Source organism: Panthera onca, chromosome A2, assembly GCF_046562875.1.
Source record: "Panthera onca isolate mPanOnc1 chromosome A2, mPanOnc1 haplotype 2, whole genome shotgun sequence".
In the NCBI taxonomy this organism is placed as follows: Eukaryota; Metazoa; Chordata; class Mammalia; order Carnivora; family Felidae; genus Panthera; species Panthera onca.
In genome coordinates, this window is record NC_138340.1 from 157,488,599 (window position 1) to 157,515,658 (window position 27,060).

At 39.7% G+C, this 27,060-nt stretch overlaps 2 protein-coding genes across 2 annotated transcripts; both read left to right on the forward strand.

Annotated features, from left to right (window-relative positions):
* Positions 1 to 11,003: 11,003 nt before the first annotated feature.
* On the forward strand, positions 11,004 to 11,936 carry LOC132675253 (olfactory receptor 2A14-like). The gene has a single exon (XM_060627663.1). The coding sequence runs from the start codon at positions 11,004 to 11,006 to the stop codon at positions 11,934 to 11,936; it is 933 nt and encodes a 310-aa protein (XP_060483646.1).
* Positions 11,937 to 25,914: 13,978 nt separating this feature from the next.
* On the forward strand, positions 25,915 to 26,844 carry LOC132675264 (olfactory receptor 2A2-like). Its single transcript, XM_060627674.1, has one exon. It carries the CDS (start codon positions 25,915 to 25,917, stop codon positions 26,842 to 26,844), a length of 930 nt encoding a protein of 309 aa, XP_060483657.1.
* The last annotated feature ends 216 nt before the right edge of the window (positions 26,845 to 27,060 follow it).

Sequence of the window (27,060 nt, forward strand, 5' to 3'; positions counted from 1 at the left end):
TTGGGACACCTGGGTGGCTCAGTCAGTAAAATATCAACTCTTGATTTCAGCTCAGGTCATGATCTCATGGTTGATGAGTTCAAGCCCTGCATCAGTTCAAGTTCTGTTAGCACTGAGCCTGCTTGGGATTCTCTCTCTCCCTCTCTCTGCCCCTCCTGTGTGCATGCGCTCGCTCTCTCTCTCTCTCTCTCTCTCAAAAATAAATAAATAAACTTTAAAAATTAAAAAAAGAAAGAAAACTCTTTATTAGGCTAATATTTTCCCTCACCTGATTTCTAAGCAGGAAGTATATAGCAATTAACAGCTTATAGATACAAGTAATAAAGGTAATAGTAACCAATTGCTGTGTTTTTCCCCCCACCTGGACTCTTAGTCCCTCTTCCTAAGGTTTTCTCTATGTTTCAATTCCCATCAGCCGCCTCAAATAATATGTCCATCCTTCAGGAGATTTCCATTCTCCTATCTGGACTGGCTGTTCCCTGGCAATACCATCTGCCTTTACCCTGTGTTAGATTCCTTAGTTCATTAATCTCATGTCTTCCTCTTTCTCAGTGTAGTCCCCTTGTTTTGATGGAGCACATCCTTAAACAGCTTCATACAGTTAGAGATGTTTATCATGACAGAAGTTGTGGTGAAAACAGTCATCAACACTTCTCATTTCTTATCATCATTTATAATATTTTATCTTCTTCAAACGCCCCATTGAAATTCTATGTGCAAGGTTGAATGAAAAGGGAAGGGAAGGGAAGGGAAGGGAAGGGAAGGGAAAGGAAGGGAACAGACTCATGCCCTCTGCAGGAGGATGTACTATCTCAGAGATGGCAAAATATTAACATGATATTTAGGTATTGTATTTGTGATCTGTAAACACTTCTATCTCTATACTGATCTTTAAAAAAATTTTTTTAATGTTTTATTTATTTTTAAGACAGAGAGAGACAGAGCATGAGTGGGGATGGGGCAGAGAGAGAGGGAGACACAGAATCTGAAGCAAGCTCCAGGCTCTGAGCTGTCAGCACAGAGCCCGACACGGGGCTCGAACTTGAAAACCATGAGATCGTGACCTGAGGCAAAGTCGGATGCTCAACCAACCAACTGAGCCACCCAGGCTCCCCTATACTGACCTTCTTTAATAAAGGTCCATCACTAATGATAGAGCCAAGTATACTTTATAATACCTATTCTTACTAAAATATAAAATATTAGTCAATAGAATTATTGATAATAAAAGAAGTCTAAGACTTTTCACAAGGAATGCTTTTGCTTCCTCCACTTCAAAGATTAGAAACAAAATAGTAGAGACAAACTATAAGCCCCTTTGTATCCACAATACACTGTGTTAAATATTGTCATACTGTTCAATCAAAAGAAATAAAAGTGGTAACTATACATATTTGAATGAGGATACACCAACTTGGTTCTATCTGGGTATTGGTGAGTGAAACATATTCTTCTGTAACAATCTTGTTTTCCTTGTAAAATACAGGAAATGCAAACAATAAAAATAATAAGGGTGTAAAATTATTTAAGCACAATTTTGAAGGATGTTATAATAAGTGCCATTAGTCTTCCAGAGAAGGGAGACCAGTTGGGGTTTGGGTAGGTGAAGAGGGCTCCCTGAATGCTTTGAAGGATTGGTATTATGTTTGAAGTGAAATGGACACTACAAGGATAAAATTGACTTGGAACAAGGAATAAGCATCTCAAGAGTGGGAGCGGTGAGGGAGTAGTACTTGAATAAAATTCAGAGTGTGTGTTGAAGAATAAGGAGGTATGTGGAGGGAGGCTCTATCCACCCAGGTTATTTTAAGAAAAGAAATAACTCCAATATGCCTCGCTTCCATATATATATATATTTTTTTCCCCTGTCCAATAGATTAAATACTTTTATTTTGAAGTGTCTTTTCTACCACAGTTTAAGAACTGAAACTTTAGATAGACCCTCTGGAAGTTAGAAGTGGAAGGACTTTCTTATCATCAAACATCACTTAGTGCATGAGAGAGGGTGAGAGAGATTGAGAGAGAGAAATTCATTTCAACTGTAAGTCTTAACTCAGGATGAAGAAATAAAATGTGGTCCAGAAATCTCAAGAAGTTTGAAATGGAGGATAAACTTCAGAAAATTAAGGGAGAGGGGCACCTGGGTGGTTCAATCAGTTAAGCGTCTGACTTCAACTCAGGTCATGATCTCACAGTTCGTGGGTTCAAGCTCCGCGTTGGGCTCTGAGCTGATAACTCAGAGCCTGGAGCCTGCTTCGTGGATTCTATGCCTCCCTCTCCCTCTCTGCCTCTCTCCCACTCATGCTCTGTCTCTCTGTCTCAAAAATTAAAAATAAACATTAAAAATGTCTTTACAAAAAGAAAATTAAGGGAGAAATATATCTAAACTGCCAAGTCAAAAATACTTGTAAGTCAGAAATGTTCAGTGATTATCTGGCAATAACATTCCTCTATTAGGAGAAATCTATTTCTCCGAGATGATGTCTTAACAGGACCCATGGGACCCCTACCATGAAAGATCAAGCGATCACAGCCTCTCTTCTACAAACAGAAAGAATTCCAGTGTGGGGAAATTTTAAGACTGGTAAAATACATATTGAGAGAAATTAATTTATGACATGATCTTGAATTTTTTTTATTTACTGTGCCAGGGTCTTGCATAGTTTAGAGACATCCTGACCTCACCTAACCCCAAGCAAACACAAAAACACACACACAAGTCCCAAACGCACATAAAAATTCCCAGGGGACATCGAAAGAGCAAAATGAATACACATGGGAAATCTGTTTAGTGGTTCGCCTGCCGAAAGAAAAGTAGCAAATTTTAAATCTCTCTGAGGAGAATGGGAGTGGATGGAATGCTATGTGGTTCTGTCCCTTGAATCATTATCTGTGTCTGCAGGGAGGGAGCTGGGTTCAAATGACGACAGAAGAAAGCCCTTGCTTGCGGAAGCAGATCTATCATCAGGTTCCGCCAAGAGAACCGTGTCTATGGGCTTCACCTCCCGATGAGACCCCTTTTGCACAGGAGAGTTAATTTTGGTCCTTCCCTGTGCGGTTTCTTTTAAACCCAAGGCTATGTTTGAAGAAAAGAACACAGATTATACCACTGTAAGTAAATGTGGTTCATTAGCCCCTAGAAGGGGTTTGCAGGTGGGATATGGGGAAAGGGGGTAGGAATGAAATTGCTGGCTCTGGGCATTAGTGACTAGCTGCCTTCCATGTGGCCCTAAGCCTACCTTCAGAACTAGAGTCCTGGTGAGGATCTCTAGGTACCGCTCCCTGTCTGCTTCTGGCCCTCTAGGACCATCTGTCCACACTCCCCTCATCGTCCTCATGTGGCAGCTCTTAGCTTTGTCTTGACTGTGTGAGAGAAGAGGAATCAGCATGTAGGATACGGTCTGACTAAAGGGCTACAAAGAACTTCAGAGGTCACGTGGCCCAGGTGTCTCTCCTTACAAATAAAAAAATCCTGAAGTCACAGGTAAGTGGTTCCTTGCCCTGAGACGGATCTTCCTTCCCTGCCTGTTAAACGCCTGCCCCTGCAGACACGGGGAAACATCCTCTGCCCAAACAGGACCCACTAATTGCTTGCCCGGGAGACAGATGGCATTCTCTTACAAGGGAAACCCAGGTCTGTTGATGTACCGATTCTCTTTTTGTTCTATGTTTCAGCAGAGGAACATTATGATTCTTAACATATTTCCTTATTGGATCCAGAAGTTACTCTGCATGGTGGCTTCTAAATCCCCAAATAGATCATTAAGCACTTATTAAATGTCTTGTGTAAATTAACCCATGAGGTAGGGTTATCGTTCAACCCATTTCGCAGCTGGTGATGCTGACGAAGGGAGAGGCTCAGAGAGGTTGCAAAACTACATATGCAGCCACATCAGAATGGAAACCCAGGCAGTTGAGCCCAGAATCCATGTTTGTTTGTTACACTCCTGCTTGGTAAGATCAAGTCTTGAAGTCACTGTTGGAAGATGCTAAGTAATTTCTGAGTAAGTGTGAAAATTGCCCCAGAACCCCATCTTTGACACCCCAGGACTCTCCCTCAGAGTGATCATTACATACTCTCACTGTGGGTCAGTGTTAAATACCCAAAGTACAGCCTCCTTTCCTTTCAAGAGATTTTTGAGTTTTAAAACCTGTGTTTTCTTCCTGAATCCGGGAGTGAGTTTCCTTTAAAGGATTTTTCCTTTTCTTTAAAATCTGTTTGAAACTTAATTTTTTAAATCAGTATATAAAAACATTAACAGAAATGAAAGTAATGTGGTGTGTTTTCTTTTTTCTTTTTTTTTTTTAATGTTTATTTATTTTTGGTAGAGAGACAGAGCGTGAGTGGGGGAAGGGCAGAGAGAGAGAGACAGACAGACAGAATCCGAAGCAGGCTCCAGGCTCCCAGCTGTCAGCACAGAGTCCCATGTGGGCTCGAACTCAAAAACCGTGAGATCATGACCTGAGCTGAGGTCAGACGCTTAACCACCTGAATCACCCAGGTGCCCCTTTTTTTCCTTTTAATTTTTTAAATGTTTATTTGTTTTTGATAGAGACAGAGTGCGAGTGGGGGGAGGGGCAGAGAGCAAGAGGGAGACACAGAATCTGAAGCAAAAGTGGTGCGTTTTCTATTTCAACTCCAAAATAACCAAACGGAGGCAAGATAAATGTGAGTTTACAATCTCATGATTTTGTTGGATCGCTAATGCTGATGATTTGGACTCTTTCTTGACATTTGTGGTCTTATTAATGCTATTAGCCACAGTTAACCTTTCTGTAACTCGTAGACTATGCCAGTTTAATGTAGTTATTCTTCACCGCCACCCTTTAGACCTCTGTTGTCACTTTTTTATGGATGAAAACAATGAGTTGAGGGGCACCGGGGTGGTTCATTTGGTTAAGTGTGCGACTCTTGATCTCAGCCCAGGTCTTGATCTCTGTCTGGGTCCTGAGTTCAAGCCCGGCATTGGGTTCCGTTCTGGGTGTGAAGCGTGCTCAACAAACAAACAAACAAACAAACAGCAGCAGTGAGGCATAGACTAAGTGGCTTTAGTTCAGAAGCTCACCTTGCAGAATGGAGATTGGGGTGATGCTCTGATCAGCACTGTTAACCATGGTGCTTTCATCCTTGCTCAGGATCTTGCTATTTTCAGTCCCTGTGAATTTTCATGCTGTGGAAGAACAGAGAAATGTATCCATGAAACCTGCCCTTGTTCTGTGCACTGAAGATCTTTCTTTAATATGTAGCTAAGGTGGCACTAAAATCATTGTAGACATTTTTCTCTTTGTTATTTGCCACAGGCTTTTTCTCAGAGGAAAACCAAACCTGACTTGAGCTGTGAAATTCAAAATGCAAAACCACGCCAACATTTAAAAGAGAAAAAATGCTCTCACCTTCTATTGCATTCTATTTTCCTTGTCCTCACAGATGAGCTGACCAGCAACTGGTATGTGTAGTTAGCCGTCATTGTAGAGTGGTCTCCTCGCGACCTTCCTACAAAACTGTAAAAGGGTGCAGTTCACATCCTGCATGACATATGGTGTGTTTGTAGTTCACAGTTGATGAAACAAATTGTTTCGCTAAGAATTCTATTTGCCTCTCTATTCATTCCTGCCATTTTGGAAATAGGCTACCAGTTTCTTTCAGATGTCTTAGAAAACAAATTACATGTAAACCTCCGTAAGTCCAGATTGCTTTCATTATGCACTTGGATTAATCAGACAATTCTAATCATTTGGGAAAGGGAGGCTAATGACTGGCGTAGCTGATAGCTGACGCATCCATGTGTCTGCTGTCCAGGGTGACTGGCCTGGGCGCAGTAGGAACACGAGGGACCCATCACAGATGAGCCCACTGTGCTTTTCCTTTGGTCCACTCTCAGGATTCCATGTCAGGCCCAGAGAGCCTGTCCTGGGCACAGGCTCTGTGCTCAGCCTACCTTCCTTCTCCTACCCACCTGATAATATGAAGTTCGTATCACATTTCATCTCCTATGACTCATCCAAAGGTAATCTTTGGAAAGAAATTTAGTCTTTCCTGCCTCCTGTGTCTTTATTAGCTCTAAGACCTGCATATAAGACTTGTTTCTAAAGGCATTATCAAATTTTCTGTCATTACTTTTGCCTTGCTTTCCCTGGTGACAGAATGTGCTTATTCAAGAAGAGCCTTAAATGTTGACAAGATGTTCCTGTTCCTGGAGGACTTGGGCGTTAGGAGCTCTCTGAACCCCCCCTATTTGGTTTGATTCACTGGGACCCATTAACACAATATTTGGTCTGTCCACAAAATGCCATATTCCATTCTGTCATTACATATGCATTGTCCAAACAATTGGACAGTTTCCCATTTCATATCTGCTAATTGGAAGTTCAATATACATCCTTTAACTGTGCTCTCTTTGCATGAATTTAAAAACAAGTCAAAAGTAGACCTATCAGCCCAAATAAAATCCGTAATATTTGAGTGACTTTGTAAGATACTTTACCAATCGTAGTTTGTTGCTATTTCTTGGGACCTCCAGTGAAGTGTGCACCCAAAACCTAGGAAGTTAAGATGACCACCTTTTTCTAAGAGAAACACCAAATCCACATAGGCATAGACACGTAAGTTCCTGTGAAAGAGGGTGAATGTCTCTCAAATTTGCAATTCTGCTCACTCTGCACCTTGTCTACTAGTAAGCACGCTGGTCAACCACAAGAATATGAATAAAGTGAACTCACAGAGGGGAACAGGAAAGTACCACTTGAACAGTATCCAGGGGAAGAGAAGGCCTTCATGAACTGGCTTGGAATAAAAAGTCCCCTCCAGTAGGCAGGACGATTCTAAGTGACTTTTTCTAAGATCCTGATGGAAAGATTCCTGGACTGGATGATTGCTAAACTCTCTGTCACTTCTGAGTCTGCTTACAGGTACTGGTTTTATTGCTGTCCTCAGTGTTTCAGTTTTTAACCTCCAATCCCCAAAAGCTGCATCACAAATAAGGAAACTAAAAGGGCAATACAGTGTGCATCTCTGAATGACAAAGGTCCTTTCTCTGGCCTGTACAAAGTCACAGCTCTGCCTGTGCTCTTGTTCACATTTTGGCAGGTGTTGCAATAATTTTCAACCTGATTTCAGATCTATTTCAATTTTTAAAAAAAATTTTTTAATGTTTTATTTATTTTTAAGACAGAGAGAGCAGAGCATGAGTGGGGATGGGCAGAGAGAGAGGGAGACACAGAATCTGAAGCAGGCTCCAGGCTCCAAGCTGTCAGCACAGAGCCCGAAGTGGGGCTCAAACTCACAAACTGTGAGATCATGACCTGAGCTGAAGTCGGTAGCTCAACCGACTGAGCCACCCAGATGCCCCTATTTCTACTTTTATTTGAAGGAAGATCTTGATCTTTTTCTCTATTAGGATGATTCAGGAAAAAAACATCTGCATAAAAAAAAATGAGCTTGAGGTTTTCCATTTCCCCATTCCTGTCAAAGGTTACTATTTTTTATAATGTACTGATATATTTCTCCCAGTTGAAACTCTCAGAAAATCTGCTCTGATGTGAGATTCCTGGTAAAATTTGGGGAGGATTACTCTCAAGATGAGCAGGAACAATGTGCAAACTTTGTTTTATGTTACATTATAGATTTTTCCAAAATGAAAATATCTTGTTTCCCCTGATTAATGCATGAAGTTTATTACACAGACAAATAAACAATTTCTATAAAAGATGAATCCCTATACAATCCTACTGTCTGGAAATAATCAATATAAACAATTTCATGTTTAACTTACAGAATTTTCATATATATATATATATATGTATATATATATATATATACACACAAAAGACATATGTGTATAAATATGTTTATATTTTAAAATATAAGTTGGATCATACTATATACACATTTTTTTTAATTTATGTGGAAAACTTTTGATTCCACTGTACAAAGATCTACATGAAACTTTTTAAAAATTTTTAAATTTATTTTAGAAAGAGAGAGCACACAAGCTGGGGAGGGGCAGAAAGAGAGGGAGACAGAGAATCCCAAGCAGGTTCCTCACTGTCAGTTCAGAACCCACTGTGGGGCTTGAACTCCTGAACCATAAGATCATGACCTGAGCCAAAATCAAGAGTCAGATGCTTAACAAACTGAACCACCTAAGCACCCCTAGATCTATATTAACCTTTTAAATGTCTGCATCATATTCTATGTTATAAAAGTAGCCAGCTATTTTAATCTGCCTCCAACTTGTAACCTTTATGAGCATTCCTTTTTTCTTTCTTTCTTTTTTAATATAAGCAGGATTACAATGAATATTTTACATCTTCTTGGTCACCATGGTTCTGGTACATTGGATTTTTTCTGTTCCCAGACCTCACTAAATCCTTCCCGCCCAGGGATTTTGTCTTTATGGTTCCCTGTGCAAGGAACGTCTACTTTGGCTTTAGACTGGGTGCACCCCCCTTCATCATTTACATTCCACCCATGTGTTTTTTTATTGGAGAGATTTTTTCCTGACAATCCCATTTAAAGAACCACCACCCCCCTTCAAACCAAGTGACTTTTAATCATATTACCCTGTTTATTTTCTTCATCATACTTTCCACTGTCAACAAATGTTTTATTTCTTTGCTCTTGGTTTTTAGGGGTGGTAATCAACCATGGTGTCTCCTTAATCCTGGTCTGAAGAAATAGAGAAATAAACCAAGAAATCAGGTAAAAATTTAAAAATATATATATTTTATTAGTGATGTTTATTGAAAAACATGGTCTATATCTTTAACAAAATGTCTCTCCAAATTAAAATCACAATCATTAGCCCATTCCCACCTCTAAACAGGACAGTACATATTCCTGCAGGCTTTAACCTGAAGGAGTAGAAATGTATATGGCCAAAAATGAGAGCAGAGAAAGGGCATCCTCACTTCCTGTTTCCTGTTCTGCAAATCATATAGAGAGCAGTGTTTCCATCTGGGGGAGGGAGATTTCTCCCCTAAATGGAAACATGAGGAGTAGATTACAAATACACCACCTGACATCTTCGCTACCTGTATCTCTTTCAGAATGTGTCTACTTTTGTGTCTACTCTGTTCTTCGTGAGCTTGAAACAGGCCAGAACAGATGATGTACTCAAGGAGTATGTGTTAATGGATTGTTGAAATATAAATTTAAACTGTATAAACTATTCACATATTCCATTTTCAAAGTTCGTAACTTGTAATACTTAGTATTGCTGACCATGTGGGAGAGAAACACAATTCTCCCACAGTCAGAGGGAGAAATCGGTATGTTTTCCTGCAGGTGAGCTGATCATAGGTATCACAAGCTTTCAAATGTCTCTAACATCCGCAATTTGAATTTTAGAATATGTCCTAAAGAAGTAACCATGAATATAGACAGAACTTCAGTTTGAAAGAATATTTATCTCAGTGCTGATAAACATAAGAGAAATAAGAACCAAAAATTTTTCAACAATAAGAAATTAAATAAATTATAATAGAATATATGTTAGTTTTAAATAATATCTGTAAAATATTATTTTAACACATGAAAAATGTTTATTATATTAAGGGAAGAGGGTAGTTTAAAAAGTCTATACAATATAATCCTGATTTTAAAATATGAATTTGAGGATCTAAATTTTTACAGAGAGAGCAATGAAATTATTTTGAAAGTTCTGTTGGATTTGAAACTACTGCCTAATTAGAAAGTAAAGATAGGTCTCAGGCTGTTTCTGGGAAAAATGTGAAGAGAGTGTAAAGGGACAGCATCAGGTCACATGGTTTCTCAGCGTAACATAACCACGTGGCAGTTCCATGACCATTTCTGCCTCTGGACAACCCTAGCCACCTCCCAGGAGGAGCTCCCTGGAAAGAAATATCCAACCAATGCTCCACCTATCCCCACTCCCTGTGACCTGCCCAGAACACATCAAAACAGCAGTGGGCAGTCAGCATGGTAACAGGTGTAGAAGATCTGAGGGGAGTTAATGGCCATAGGAATTGCCAAAGCGGCAAAGACATCCTGATGACAAACAATTCTGTCACACTAGAAAATGAGCTCTGAGATTTGTCTCTGTCTTAAGTTATGGAAGGGAAAGGAGAAAACACCCGAAGAAAATACAATTACAAGATAACTGTTAATGTAAATTCATTTTCCCTTTTGAGTTTCATTCTTGAAAAAGCTGCAAAAATATCATCATATTTACCTGAATGTAGGATATGTACATGTGTTCATTGCTTGCAGCCAAAGAATTCTTTCACTTGTGCCCACATTTCAGTATCTAATGGTCATAAAGTAGTAAATAAACCTCTCAGAATAAAACCACAAACACTGGAGATGGAAAAGAGGTACTAGAAGATGCTTGTAGGGAGTATTAGCTGAAAACGAGGGGCTTACAAAGTTTTAAAGATATCATAAAATTGAGAATTTACTTAGAAGGCATTTCAAATCTGAAATAAATGGGTAGAAAAGCATGTGTGAAGGTAAAAGGATAAGTAAGCAACATATATAAAGAAAAGGACCCTAATCACTTCATATCTTGGACCAAGAAGACAAGCAAACTTAGGAGACAAAAATATCTCCAGTGCAGATGTTCCGTCTGGGTTGTCTCACTTCTAACTCTAGTAATAATCAAGACTCACACCCTTGAAGGGAAGCCAGAACACCTGAATCCTCCAAAACAACATATGTTTGCGTGTGTGTGTGTGTGTGTGTGTGTGTGTGTGTGTGTGTATGCTCTTAGGTGCAGTATATGATGTATCATGTTGTAATATTACCTATAACAAATTATATACATATATATCCTGCCATTCCATTGATACAAGGGGAATTTTCTGGTTTACATGAGCACACTGTTTTTTAACATATCTAAAGATAAATGACCGTAAATCCATCCAGAGTAATATATTTCAAAATGCTCATTCTGTAACATTTAGTAATATTCTGTGTCTTGATTGTCCTGGAACTCTGATCTTCTGGTTGTGAACATGGATTTGTCTGTCTCTGCCATAGGAGCATGGGAAGCAACCAGACATGGGTCACAGAAGTCACCTTGCTGGGATTCCAGGTTTATCCAGCACTGGAGTTTTTTCTCTTTGGACTTTTCTGCCTCTTCTATACCCTCACTCTTCTGGGGAATGGGGTCATCTTAGGGCTTATCTGCTTAGACTCTAGACTACACACCCCCATGTACTTCTTCCTCTCCCATCTGGCCATCGTTGATATGTCCTATGCTTCCAACAATGTACCCAAGATGCTGGCAAATCTTTTGACTCAGAGAAGAACCATATCCTTTGTTCCTTGCATTATGCAGACTTTTTTGTATCTAGCTTTTGCTCACGCAGAGTGCCTGATTTTGGTCGTGATGTCCTACGATAGGCTTGTGGCGATCTGCAATCCCCTCCATTACACTGTCATCATGAGCTGGAGAGTGTGCACAGTCCTGGCCATCACTTCCTGGGTATTTAGCTTCCTCCTGGCCCTCGTCCATTTAATTCTCATCCTGAGGCTGCCCTTCTGTGGACCTCATGAAATCAATCACTTCTTCTGCGAAATCCTATCTGTCCTCAAGCTGGCCTGCGCTGACACCTGGCTCAACCAAGTGGTCATTTTTGCGGCCTGTGTATTTATCTTACTAGGGCCCCTCTGCCTGGTGCTGGTGTCCTACACGCGCATCCTGTTCACCATCCTGAGGATCCAGTCCGGGGAGGGCCGCAGAAAGGCCTTCTCCACCTGCTCCTCCCACCTCTGCGTGGTGGGGCTCTTCTTTGGAAGCGCCATTGTCATGTACATGGCCCCCAAATCCCACCACCCCGAGGAGCAGCAGAAGATCCTCTCCTTGTTTTACAGCCTTTTCAACCCTATGCTGAACCCACTGATCTACAGCCTGAGGAACACAGAGGTCAAGGGTGCCCTGAGGAGAATGCTGTACAAACAGAGGCACGTATGAAGGGTACCAAAACCAACGTGGGGAAAGGCATTTTGCTCCCAATGAAATCTGGCAGGTGGCATTTTCACCTTGTGCTATAATAAGTACCACATTAACATAGAATCTTTTAGACTTAAATATACAACCTGAAGCCATGTAGACTTTAGAAAGTAAAATAGATGAATGTCTTCATGACCATTGGTAGGCAAAGATTATTAGAGATGATGCAAAAAGCACAAGACATAACGTTTGCAAAATTGATAAATATTAGACCTTTTCAGAATCATTCTGATTTTCAATATTCCTGTGAAGAAAGCAAGCCACATACCAAGTGTTTTGTACATTTTAAATGCAATGGTGAGTCAAGTACGACCACATGAGGAGACACAGAGATATATTAGGAAAGCACAAAGTTTGTTGTCCTCACAGGTTCTGGAAAAGGAGGCAGGATCCCAGGGACATGTAGGAAAGACACCAGGGTGGTCAGAAGGCAGAATACAGGAGCAAGAGAAGGTTTACATCACTGCCTTTATGGACATTTCCACAGAAAATAACCAGTAAAGGGTGTATAAGAACAATAAAGGGTGTATAAGAACCCTTTTGTGGGTTCCTATAAAAGGCAAATCTTTGCCATGTAAAGAAAGGGCATCACCATGCAGGCAGGGTGGTGGTGGAGACTGCAGGCCCTTTTGACAGCCTCTGTACAGCACGACAAAGCTCACGAACTTCTAAGATGTATCAAGTTCATCAGCTGGGAGGAAAAGGAACTGTTTGGAATAACCGAGTGTCCTCATCAATATATAATGATACACAATAAAAACTAGTTTCAGTACAAGACTTTAAACTGAGATAGGGTAACTGGTTTTGTCTTCAATTGACTGGAACTGAGAAATCAGTGAATCTTGGCTAATTATAATGACACCTGTCATGATAATCTGGTAAATGGACAAGGGCCAAACCTGTTGGAATGTCATAGCAAATACGACTATAATTCTTACATATCTCTGATATGTTCTGTAATGAAACTGAATTGTACCATGACTATGCTCTGCTGAGAGGTAACATTGACATTATTGCTAAAATTCAGCTACATTATGTAAGTAAGTGATATGACAATGCTGATATTGATGACCAAATGTATTGGGAGATCCAGTTAAATCTTTCACAAGTTGTCATATCAATGGAAAATGGCTGGTCTTAGGCAGAACTTGATTTAACTAACCCACAGCTCATTTCTATGCTAAATAGCTCTGCACAAGGTTATTACAAGGTATGAACAACATAGCTCCAAGGAGAACAAGTCATCAAATTAGTATCAAAAATGTGAAAATGTATGTCATGGCTTTATAGGCTATAGATGTTTCTTTGAGTCTGTGCCTCGTCTCCACTGGCTCCTCCAAATATGGGCCATATTCATGTTATTGCTTCTTCTATTATTTTAAGTAAAACATTGCTGTACCTGTTATCTAAGTGCTCTTCTAAATGTAGATGCTGAGAAAAATATGGTCATTGTGCTGTAAGAGCACCAGGCCGAGGGCCAGGTGTGTGCACTGTGCAAAAAAAGGGTTCTCTTAAACTTGTATAAATTAGGAATTAAAAGGAACTTTAAAATATGCTGGTCTTATTACTTAGCATGAGACACAGAAATGGAAATTGTGTCCCTGTGAGTTAAGTGTCAGAATTACTTTGATTATCTGGGGAGGGAGTCCTGGAGGTGCATGTGGCAGATGATAAAGAGAGTCACAGGATAGTACCTGTCTGAGGAAAGGTACAGGATCTAGAAAATGAAGGCACTGCTCTGTAATTAAGAGACTGTGGGTGGTGGGATCCTCAAGATGGCCCCCTGAGGAACCTGACCCTCTTTTTTAATCAAGGGCTAATCTGGGCTCTGCTGTGAAGATGTTTTGCAAAACCAACTGATCTTAAACTCTGGAGGTTATGTTGGTGGGCCTAATCAGGTCTGGTGAGCTTTCCAAAAGCAGGGTGTTTTCCCATCTAACAGCAGAGGAGGAGGTCAGGAGATCTCAAGTGTGAGGATGGAGGGCGCCCTCAATGAGGACTGCAGGAGGACTGCAGACCCAGCCACATCTTTGAATTTAGCCTGTGAGACAGAAACGGAGAATCCGACACCAGAACTTCTGACCCAGAGAAACTGAGAGATAACACTTGTAGCTTAGGGTTTTTGTTGTTGTTGTTAATGTGTCTGGGTGTTTTTTTTTTACATTGTGTGTGTGTGAGAGAGTGTATGTGTGTGTGTATATGAATGTGTATATATATGTATATATAATTTTTAATTTTTTTTAATTCCAATATAATTAACATACAGTGTTATGTTAGCCTCAGGTGTACAACATAGTGATTCAACAATTCTATACATTGTTCAGTGCTCATCATAAGACTACTCTTAATCCCCTTCCCATGTTTCCCATCCCCACACCCACCTCCCTTCTGGTAACTGCCAGTTTGTTCTCTATAGTTCAGAGTCTGTTTTTTTGTGTGTGTCTCTTTTCCTTTCTCCATTTGTTTTGTTTCTTAAATTTCACATATGAGTGAAACCAAATGGTGGTATTTATCTTTCTCTGCCTGATTTATTTCACTTAGCATTATACTTCTACAACCATCCATGTTGGTACAAATGAAAATATTTTATTCTTTTTTAATGGCTGAGTAATATTCCATTGTATGTGTGTGTATATATATATATATATATATATATATATATATATATATATATATACATATACCATATGTGTGCTGTTTTAAGCTGCTACGTTTGTGTTCATTTGTGGCAACAACAAGAGAAAACTATAAAACTATTGGTATCAGATAAGATTCATTTGTTTCCAGCTCTGACCCTTTCTAGATTGGCAATCTACCAATTAGTTTAGTGGTACTCTAATATATGGTTTCCAGACCTCTTTGAACTCTTAAAAATTACCAAGGACTGAAAGACATTTTTATGTGGTTGTATCTTTTTAATTTAAACATAATTTATTGTCAAGTTAGCTAACAACAGAGTACACAGTGTGCTCTTGACTTCAGGGATAGATTCCCATGATTCATGGTTTACATACAACACCCAGTGCTCATCCCAACAAGTGCCCTCCTTAATGCTCATCATCCATTTTCCCCATCCTCTGCCCACTCCCCATCAACCCTTAGTTTGTTCTTTGTATTTAAGAATCTTTTATGGTTTGCCTTCTCTCTGTTTGAAACTATTTTTTCCCCTTCCCTTCCCCCATGGTCTTCTGTTAAGTTTCTCAAATTCCACATATGACTGAAAACATATGGTATCTGTCTTTCTCTGACTGACTTCTTTCACTTAGCATAATACTCTCCAGTTCCATCCATGTTGTTGCATAATGACAGGATTTCATTCTTTCTCACTGCCAAGTAGTATTCCATTGTATATATGAACCACATATTCTTTATTTATTCATCAGTTGTTGGACCTTTGGTCTCTTTCCATAATTTGGCTATTGTTGAAAGTGCTGCTATAAACATTGGGGTAAATGTGCTCCTATGAATCAGCACTCCTGTATCCTTTGGATAAATTCCTAGTAGTGCTATTGCTGGGTCATAGGGCAATTCAGTCTTTAATTTTTTGAGGAACCTCCACACTGTTTTCCAGAGTGGCTGCACCAGTTTGCATTCCCACCAACAGTATAGGAGGGTTCCTGTTTCTCCACAACCTCTCCAACATCTGTTGTCTCCTGAGTTATGAATTTAAGCCACTCTGACTGGTGTGAGGTTGTATCTCATTATGGTTTTGATTTGTTTTTTCCTGATGATGAGTGATGTTGAGCATCTTTTCATGTGTCTATCAGCCATCTGGGGATGTCTTTGGAAAAGTGTCTACTCATGGCTTTTGCCCAATTCTTCACTGGATTATTTGGTTTTTGGGGTGTTGAGTTTGGTGAATTCTTTATAGATTTTGGATACTAACCCTTTATCTGACATGTCACTTGCAAATATCTTTTCCCATTCCATCGGTTGCCTTTTAGTTTTACTGATTGTTTCCTTTGCAGTGCACAAGCTTTTTACCTTGATGAGGTCCCAATAGTTCATTTTTGCTTTTATTTCCCTTGCCTTTAGAGACATGTCGAGCAAACAGTTGCTGTGGCTGAGGTCAAAGAGGTTGTTTCCTGTTTTCTCCTCTAGGGTTTTGATAGTTTCCTGTCTCACATTTAGGTCTTTCATCCATTTCGAGTTTATTTTTGTGTATGGTGTAAGAAAGTGGTCCAGTCTCATTCTTCTCCATGTTGCTGTCCAGTTCTCCCAGCACCATTTGCTAAAGGGACTGTCTTTTTTCCATTAGATACTCTTTCTTGCTTTGTCAAAGATTAGTTGGCCATACCTTTGTGGGTCCAATTCTGGGTTCTATATCCTATTCCATTGGTCTATGTGTCTATTTTTGTGCCAATACCATACTGTCTTGATGATGACAGCTTTGTAGTAGAGGCTAAAGTCCGGGACTGTGATGCCTCCCGCTTTGGTTTTCTTTTCCAACATTACTTTTGCTATTTGGGGTCTTTTGTGGTTCCGTACAAATTTTAGGATTGTTTATTCTAGCTCTGAGAAGAATGCCCGTGCAATTTTGATTGGGATCACCCTGCATGTGTAGATTGCTTTGAGTAATATTGACATTTTAACAATATTTCTTCTTCCAATCCATGAGCATGGAATGTTTTTCTTTGTGTCTTCTTCGATTTCCTTCATAAGTTTTCTATAGTTTTCAGCATACAGATCTTTTACATCTTTGGTCAGGTTTATTCCTAGGTATTTTATGGTTCTTGGTGCAATTATGAATGGGATCAATTTCTTGATTTCTCTTTCTGTTGCTCCATTATTGGTATGTAGAAATGCAACAGATTTCTGTATACTGATTTTGTATCCTGTGATTTTGCTGAATTCATGTATCAGTTCTAGCAGCTTTTTGTGTAGTCTTTTGGGCTTTCCATGTAAAGCATCATGTCATCTGCAAAAAGTGAAAGTTTGACTTCTTTCTCAATTTGTATGCCTTTTATTTCATTTTATTGTCTGATTGCTGAGGCTAGGACTTCCAGCATTATGTTAAACAACAGTGGTGAGAGTGGACATCCCTGTTGTGTTCCTGATCTCAGGAGGAAAGTTCTCAGTTTTTCACAATTGAGGATGATATTAGCTGTGGGCTTTTCGTATATGGCTTTTATGATGTTAAGGTATGTCCCTTCTATCCCGACTTTCTTGAGGGTTTTTATTAAGAAAGGATGCTGAATTTTGTCAAATGCTTTTTCTGCATCAATTGACAAGATCATATGGTTCTTATCCTTTCTTCTATTAATGTGATGTATCATATTTATTGACTTGCAAATATTGAACCAGCCCTGTAGCCCAGGAATGAATCCCACTTGATCATAGTGAATAATTATTTTAATATATTGTTGAATTTGATTTGCCAGTAACTTGTTGAGAAGTTTTGCATCCATATTCATCAGGAATATTGGCCTGTAATCCTCCTTTTTAGTGGGGTCTCTGTCTGGTTTGGGAATCAAGGTAATGCTGGCTTCATAGAATGAGTCTGGAAGGTTTCCTTCTGTTTTTATATTTTGGAACAACTTGAAAAGGATAGGTATTACCTCTGCTTTAAATGTCTGGTAGACGGGGCGCCTGGGTGGCTCAGTCAGTTGTGCGTCCGACTTCGGCTCAGGTCAGGATCTCACGGTTCGTGAGTTCGAGCCCCGTGTCAGGCTCTGCGCTGACAGCTCCGAGCCTGGAGCCTGTTTTGGATTCTGAGTCTCCCTCTCTCTGCCCCTTCCCTGCTCATGCTCTGTCTCTCTCTGTCTCTCAAAAATGAATAAACGTTAAAAAAAATTTTTTTTTAAATGTCTGGTAGAATTCCCCTGGGAAGCCATCTGGCCAAAGAACTCTTATTTGTTGGCAGATTTTTGATAACTGATTCCATTTCTTTGCTGGTTATGTGTTCAAATTTTCTATTCCCATTTGAGTTTTGGTAATGTGTGAGTATCTAGGAATTTTTCCATTTCTTCCAGGTTGTCTAGTTTGTTGGCATATAATTTTTCATAGTATTCTCTAATAATTGTATTTCTATGATGTTCATTGGCATCTCTCCTCTTTTATTTGTGATTTTATCTATTGGGGTTTTCTCTCTTTTCTTTTTTGAGAACACTTGTTTATTTTTTCAAAATACCATCTCTTTGATTCATTGATCTGTTCTACTGTTATTTATTTACTTACTTATTTATTTATTTGGATTCTATATTGTTTATTTCTGCTCTAATCTTTATTATTTCTCTTCTGTTGGCTTTGGGGTTTCTTTGCTATTCTTCTAGTTCCTTTAGGTGTGAAGTTAGGTTTTGTATTTGTGATTTTTCCTGTTTCTTGAGATAGGCCTGGACTGCAATTTTTTCCTCTTAGGACTGCCTTTGTTACATCCCAAGGTTTGGACTGTCATGTTTTTATTTTCATTTGCTTCCATATATTTTTTAATTTATTCTTTAATTGCCTGGTTGACCCATTCATTCTTTAGTAGGATGTTATTTAGCCTCCATGCATTTGGAGGATTTCCAATTTTTTTCTTGTGATTGATTTCAAGTTTCATAGTGTTGTGATTTGAAAATACACATGGTATGATCTCAGTTCTTTTATATTTATTGAGGGCTGTTTTGTGACCCAGTATGTGATCTGTCTTGGAGAATTTTCCATGTGCACTCAAGAAGAATGTGTATTCTCCTGCTTTTGGATGGAAAGTTCTGAATATATCTGTCAAATCCATCTGGTCCAGTGTATCATTCAAGGCCATTGTTTCTTTATTGATTTTCTGCTTAAATGAACTTTCCATTGTTGTAAGTGAAGTATTAAAGCCCCCTGAAATTACCATATTCTTATCAATAAGATTGCTTATGTTTGTGATTAATTGATTTACCTATTTGGGGACTTTCAAGTTGGGGGCATAAACATTTACAATTGTTAGCTCTTCTTGACGGATGGATCTTGTAATTATGATATAATGCCCTTCTTCATCTCTTCTTACAGCCTTCAGTTTAAAATCTCATTTGTCTGATAGAAGTATGGCTACTCCAGCTTTCTTTTGACTTCCAGTAGCATGATATGTGGTTCTCCATCCCCTCACTTTCAATCTGAATGTATCTTCGGGTCTAAGTTAAGTCTCTTGTAAACAGCATATAGATTGATCTTATTTTTTTTCTTTTTTAAATCCATTCTGATACCCTATGTCTTTTGATTGGGGGCAGTTAGTCCATTTACATTCAGAGTTACTGTTGAAAGATATGGACTTCGTGTCATAGAAATCCATAGAAATTTGTACATTTCATTCTTGTAGTGATGTCTCTGGTCCTTTGTAGTCTTTGCAGCATTCCACTCACAGACTGGGCTGGTTTAGTGGTCATGAACTCCTTCAGTTTTTGTTTGGGAAACCTTTATCTCTCCTTCTATTCTAAATGACAGCCTTGCTGGATAAAGGATTCTTGGCTGCATATTTTTCCTATTCAGCACAGTGAGTATTTCCTGCCACTCACTTCTGGCCTGCCAAGTTTCAGTGGACAGGTCTGATACTACCCTTATATGTCTACCCTTGAAGGTTAAGGCCAATTTGTCCCTAGCTGCTTTCAGAATTCTCTCTTTATATTTGTATTTTGCCAGTTGCACTATGATATACCATGGTGAAGACCTATTCTTGTTAAATCGGAAGAGAGTTCTCTGTGCCTCCTGGATTGGGATGTCTGCTTCCTTTCCCGGATTAGGTAACTTCTCAGCTATAATTTATTCAAGTAAACCTTCTGCCCACTCCCCTTCTTCTTCTGGAACTCCTATGATACAGATATTATCACGTTTCATTGAGTCACTTAGTTCTGTAGTTCACCCCTCATTGGTCTAGTATTTTCTTATCTCTTTTTTTCTTGGCTTCATCATTTCCCATAATTTTATCTTCTGTTTCACTTATTCTCCCCTCTGCTTCTTCCACCCTTGCTGTCACTGCATCTAGTTTATTTTGCACCTCATTTACAACATTTCTTAATTCATCGTGAGTATTTCTTAGGTCCTTGATCTCTGCAGCAATAGATTCTCTGCTGTCTTCTATGCTTTTTTCAAGCCCCGCTATTAGTCATATGACTATTATTCTAAACTCTTGATCAGATATATTGCTTATATCTGTTTTGAGCAATTCTCTAGCTGTCATTTCTTCCTAGAATTTCTTTCGAGGAGAATTCTTCCATTTCATCATTTAGGCTAGTTTTCTGTCCTTTATGTGTTTTAATAGCTTGTTATGTGTCCTGCACCTGTGAGCACTACTATATTAAAAAGGGGTCATACATTGTCCAGGGCCTGGCCCTTCAGGAGGTGTTTTTGGAGTGTGTTGCATGTTCTCTTCTGTTGTGATTCTCGTTGCTCTATCTCCCTACTCATAGTGGTGGTTCGGACCTTCCACCAGGTGTGCTGTGATTTGTTCACTGAAGTAGCCCTGGAAAAAATTCTAAAAAGGGGGTGGTGGAGAAAGAATCCTTATCCCATACAAAGAGAGAAATGACAGGGATGGGGGAAAAGAAAAGAAAAAAATTGACCAGGAAGAGAATCAGAGAAACTATATGGCTTAATTCAGAGAGAGAAGGGGGTGGGGAATAAAGAATAAGGAGATACAGAAGAGGTATAAGAAGAATAGATTAAAAATGTCTACTTACACAAACCAACAACCAGAATAACCAGAATAGAGAAGGGAAGAAATAAAAGGAAGAAAAGGAAGTAGAAAAGAGAAAAAAAACCATACATATATATAAAATAAGAATTGACTGAGAATCAAATCAGAAAATGCAAAACCGCTGGACCCATATCTGATGGTGCCTTGGAACCAGTAGCTGCTGTGGTCTGGAGGAGGGACTGTCTGGTTCTGTCAGTGTCAGTCTTGCTCTGTTAGATACACAGTTACTAGGCACAGAGGGGTGATTTGTTGTAGGCGGGTCCCACCTCCACTGTGGGCCCTTTCCCTGAAGCCCCACCTTGTTGGTGATGGGGAGAAAAAGAGTGACACCCCAGTCTCTCCTCCCTGGACCGGGTGACCCAAACCATTCTGTTCAGGCCATCCTCACAATGCTGCGTGGGTAGTGTGGGCCAGTTTGTCCTGCTCCACAGTTTCCCGTGCCTTTCAGGTGATCTGCTGGGATCCAAACCCTGATATCTTAAAGGATCCCACTCCTCGCACTCAGTTCTGGGATACTGACACTCTGGCAGCCAGTCTACAAAGGGCCTCTACCTGGTGTGCACCTGCAGGGTCTTTTGTCCTTCGAGCAGTTATGTGCCTTCTTCCCACAGCACTCAAGGAAGGGGACTACTCTCTCCAACTGCACCTCAGCTGGTGACTGAGCCCAGGGCTGACTCCCCTCCTCCCCAGGTGTGTGCGCACAGCGGTCAGCCCCAGTCCAGAGAAAGCCCCGCAACCCTGGATGGAGTTAGAAACTGGTTCTTTCTCTGTTTTTTTCCATTCCCTGGTCTGTGGTTTTCCTGTTGTCCAAATACAATCCTACACTTCCACACCTCTTTCTCTTCCTTTTGTCTCTCTGTTCTGTGGATAAACACCACCTGTTGTATCTCTCTCAGTTTTCAATCATACGATTGTGTGACAGAGGTTTCTGTCACTCTATAGCCCTAATTCCTGGAATTCCAAGTCTTCTAGCCTCCGTACTGCTGTATTTGAGGGAACATCAGGTCCCCCTACTTCTCCACCGTGCTGACTCTCCTCCATGTGGTTGTATTTCTTTTTTGTTGTTATTTTAATATTTTTAAAAAATTTTTTAATGTTTATTTTTATTTTGGAGAGAAAGAGAGAGTGTGAGTGGCGAGGTGGGGGGAGGCAGAGAGAGAGGGAGACACACATTCTGAAGCAGGCTCCAGGCTCTGAGCTGTCAACACAGGGCCTGAAATTTCTTGATATATATCATATTGGAAATCAAAACTGAGAATTCATTAAATATTTTGATTCATTTAGAAATATTTCCATTACATATTAATATAATGTATTTTTATATAAATATTTTATAAAGCAAAAATAATCAGTAAAAGGAGTAGCTATGTTTTACATTTTTGAAAAAATTTTAAATGTTGGCTTAAGCAAGGACAGGCGGATTTTATATTTCTTCTGCACTCTGTCTCATGCAGTATCACATGCCATGCTGCCTCTGGAATAGTCCATGGCATACTCTTGAGAGAGGGAGGTTGAAAAAGTAAAAAAGTCTAAATATAATTACGATAACAGTCTTGATCTTATGGACCCTTTGAGGTTCTCCGAGATTTCCCACTTCTAGTCCCTGGACCACACTTAGAGAATAAATAATTTAGTATATTCAAACTTCAGTCTCCACACCCGTAAAATGGTAATGCTGATCAGATTACACCATGTAATCAATCTAGAGCATTTGGCACATTTTCTGAAACAAGAGACAGGCTCAATACTTGTTGCTTATGTATATTAGAAGCCTTCCTCATTTGGATTTATCAACCCTTACTGCAGATAGAGATTCATCTTGGCTTGGGGGATCTATTCTCTCTCAGGGTGGTACAGGCTCCCTGGGAATCTACTTCTCAAGTATCTAGAAGTTCCATTCTCTCAGATGCTTCGATAGGGATTGTGAAACATGACTTCATAAAACTGTAATAAATTTTTAGAGTTTGGGTACTGTAATTGTGATATTTGTCTCATGTTTATAATCCTTGAGACATTTGAAAGTTTGTGTAGAAACAGTGTGATGTCCACATCTGCCCTGTTTGTACCCCAGAATTTTCCTTTGAGGCCAATCACATGCAACCTTAACTCTACCCCAGAGGATTTCCCTCCTCACCTTTTTTCTTATGATCCTTCTGGGAATTTTAATCCTCAGTAGAAATGCAAGAATGTTTTATGTTCATCTGATTCTAAAATAAAACCTATGCTCTTGGGGTTCTTCGAAGAGACTTCAGCAAGTCTAGTGAGTGACTCCTTCTGTACCTGGGATTTAATCCTCTGAAAACTACTAAGGGAACAGGACACTGCACCCATGTTAGAGGTACATTTCTCACCTCTGTGAAATTTATTCTAGATCAAAGTAGATTCTTGTGAGAAAACCCAGTGCTAACACGTTCTTATGCAGAAGGGATGAATTTGTGCTGGGAGGTGATTTTCAGTACGGGTAGTTGATAAAGGACAGGCTATGTGGACAAGAATGACATTCCTGGGTGATCCTGCCTCCTGACTCCCATTGTGCACTGTAGGTAGATGCAATCAGCACCTGGATGTTTCCTTCCCCGACATTAGGGACCTCTGCCTACTGAGTAGTGGTCAGGGCATCCTTGAACTTCCCCACCACCTCTCACCATTTCCTACCAATGGAACTGTAACTCAGTGTTGGTGGGCAGAGCTAGCATGACTGTCTCCGCGTGAGGGGACTCAGAGAATGAGAAGCCTTATATTGAAGTATTGTCTCTGAATAAAGCTCTGCAATGGCCAAATTAATGAAAGGACTTTGTATATTACCTACCCTAAATGAAGCTATTGATGTCCAGAGAAACCTGTCTCAATGGAAGAGAAAATTCTAGTAACAGTAAGTCTTTGCTCCAACACTGTAAGATGTAAGTTTGCCATATCATTATTTCTTTTTGAACTATCCCAGGTTATCACCCTGTGTGACAATTATAAGACTTAAAAATCATTGTATTGTATGTCCATGTCTTTCTTATCACAAAAGAGGGAAGAATGAGTGCCAGCATTCCTGGAGAGGATTGAAGAAATAGAATGTAGTTCTCTTGATCACAACACATTCTGAGGGGAACCTAGGCGTGGCTCAGTTGGTTGAGTCTCCTACTCTTGATTTTGGCTCAGGTCATGATCCCAGGGCCCTGGAATCAAGCTCTGTGTTGGATTCCATGATGAGCATGCAGCTGCTTAATATTCTCTCTCTCTCTCTCTCTCTCTCTCTCTCTCTCCTCCCTCTCCCTCTCTCCCTCTTTCCCATCCCCTGCTTGTACTCTCTCTCTCTCTTTAAAATAAAGAAAAAAATACTGGTGTACAGGACTGCCTAGAGAGCACTGCTCATACAACCATGCAAAGCTTTTCTTGAGTTGCTATTGTTTCATTTACTCCATCAGGGAGGTGAAATTTCAAGCATCATTATTGGGACATTTTCTTCTCTATTCCAGTACTCTAACTGCTAAAGAGTTTTAACCTACTTTCAATTTTGTTTTTATGTTGTTCAGTTTTTAAGAGCAAACTGAAAATAATGGTAATTAAAATAAGAATAAAAAGATGTACACAATCACACACAAAAGTGACTAGACTAAAAAGTTCATAAACAAGTGTTCCTACTGAATAGTGATCAATTACCTTCAACAATATTTTTATCCTTTATGTTCAGAGATTAAATGTGTTTCAGACATGGCTCATCTTATCCAACTCTGTAGATTTTACAATATTGATGTTGTCTCCAACTTTACATACTACAGGTATATTCTTTAATTGTGGCAAAATCAATGTCACAAACTTCACGCACATATGCATAGAATCCTCCCACATGCAATCATATTCATGGAGGTGAAAGAATCTATGATTTTGTCTCTGTTTCATTTTCCAGTGATCATACTCTAACTTCTAACTGTGAACTTCTCTAATGAAGGGGAAACCATGTCTTTGTCAAAAGAAACTGGCAAGTAGAAGATACACAGTACATTCATTTTTTTTAACTAAAATGACAGTCATCCATCTAACATTTCCTGAGTGCCTGTTTTATCTAGAATTTACTAGTCATTTGAAATGTAAAGATGTACAGGACATATTACAGGCCCATAAGATTTACCATTTGGTGAAAGGGAATGTCTGTTCAAATACACGACATTTGGATTTTATCTTGAGGATTATCCATATCTTCATAGTGTGGATATTACTCTTTTAACTGTTAATATTGACCAATTCTATACAGTTAATAGGTACCTGAAGAGCCTCCTCACGTGAATCTACTCTGATTCTCAAGAGTAGCAAAGACCCTTTTTATCAGCTGTCTTATAATTAGTCTCCTTAACAGGGCCGAGAGAAGATCAAGTAGGCTGTCACCATCCTCTTTGCAGTGACAAGTGAAAACTGAAATAAAATGGTTCAATGTTTTGAGTTGTTAGTGGCCTCACCCATTCAACCCCGAAGTCCTCAACCACACTCTGACTTATTAAAGTTCTGTTTTGAGTTGTTAGTGGCCTCACCCATTCAACCCCGAAGTCCTCAACCACACTCTGACTTATTAAAGTTCTGTTTTGAGTTGTTAGTGGCCTCACCCATTCAACCCCGAAGTCCTCAACCACACTCTGACTTATTAAAATGGTTCAAATGAGGAGAATGACCCCAGGGCAACATCCCATCAGGATTACACAAGGAAGGTTGTGATGCACATAGTTTGTAACCACGCTAATATTTTTGAATGACCCATATGCATTTTCCAGCCCAATATACACTAGCCCAGTAACTTACATTCACCCAAGCCGGGTATCCTCTAAAGGCATAGATGATAATTCTCAGTGTTTTATAAAGTGCTGAATTCATCCTACTCTCAGAAAAAAAAAACATAAACGTAGAGAAAAAGAGAATAAGGCATATATAAAAGAGGTATTAAAATTTGTTGAATCTGTGTGAAGGAATATGGGAGTTTTTGGATAATTCTTTGCCCTTTTCTGTGAGTTTAAACTTCTTTCATATTAATAGTTCAAATCAGGGGTGCCTGGGAGGCTCAGTCAGTGGAGCAGCAGACTCTTAATCTCAGGGCTGTGATTTCATGCCCCCTGATGGTGTGGAGCCTCCTTAAGAAAAAAAAGTTGAAATAAAAAAGGTACCCAATTTGCTTCCCCTGTCAAGTAGGAACAAGGATACAAGATTTCTCTGAGCTCATTTTGAGCTAAGTAACTCCAATTTTTGTCCATTCTCCAGCTCTGACCTTTTCTCACACTTCAGTCCTTGACAAACTGTCATTAAGAAATGGGAAGCAACCAGTCATGGGTCACAGAATTCATCTTGGTGGGATTCCAGCTCCGTGCAGAGATGGAAGTGCTCCTCTTCTGGATCTTCTCCCTGTTCTACATATTTAGCCTGTTGGCAAACGGCATGATCTTGGGACTCATCTGTCTGGACTCGAGACTACACACCCCCATGTACTTCTTCCTCTCCCACCTGGCCATCATTGACATTTCCTATGCATCCAATAATGTCCCCAAGATGTTGGCAAACTTAGTGAATCAGAAGAGGACCATCTCCTTTGTTCCATGCATAATGCAGACATTTTTGTATTTGGGTTTTGCTGCTACGGAGTGCCTGATCTTGGTGGCGATGTCTTATGATAGGTTTGTGGCAATCTGCCACCCCCTCCAGTACACTGTCATCATGAGCTGGAGACTGTGCCTGGTCCTGGCTGTCACTTCCTGGTCATGTGGATTTATTCTGGCTCTGGTACATGCAATTCTCCTTCTACGGTTGCCCTTCTGTGGACCCCGGGAAGTGAATCACCTCTTCTGTGAAATCCTATCTGTCCTCAAGTTGGCCTGTGCTGACACATGGATCAACCAATTGGTTATCCTTGCTGCCTGTATGTTTGTCTTAGTTGGGCCCCTCTGTTTAATGCTAATCTCCTACATGTGCATCCTCTGGGCCATCCTTAAAATCCAGTCTGGGGAAGGCCGCAGAAAGGCCTTCTCCACCTGTTCATCCCATCTCTGTGTGGTTGGACTCTTCTTTGGCATAGCCATGGTCGTTTATATGGTCCCAGATTCCAAACAACGAGAAGAGCAAGAGAAAATATTATCCCTTTTTCATAGTCTTTTTAACCCAATGCTGAACCCTCTCATTTACAGCCTGAGGAACGCTCAGGTAAAGGCTTCTTTGTATAGAGCACTGAAGAAAAGGTCCATGTGAAATATAGATAGAATATTGTTTGGGGGTTTCCTTTTAAATTATGCAGTTTGCTGAAGCAAAAATTCAGATAGGTTCCCACTTGGAAATTTGAATTAAACGTGGTAACTGTCCATCTTCTAGCTCTAAAAATAGGGCAAAATTCCATGGAAAAGTATATCTTCTGAAACCGAGAGACTGTGTTAGTATTTGGGACATCTAAATTATCAGACTATTTAG

Bases quoted from the DNA above. Each gene is read 5' to 3' on its own strand.
- LOC132675264 (XM_060627674.1), top strand. From the start codon at position 25,915: ATGGGAAGCAACCAGTCATGGGTCACAGAATTCATCTTGGTGGGATTC.
- LOC132675253 (XM_060627663.1), top strand. From the start codon at position 11,004: ATGGGAAGCAACCAGACATGGGTCACAGAAGTCACCTTGCTGGGATTC.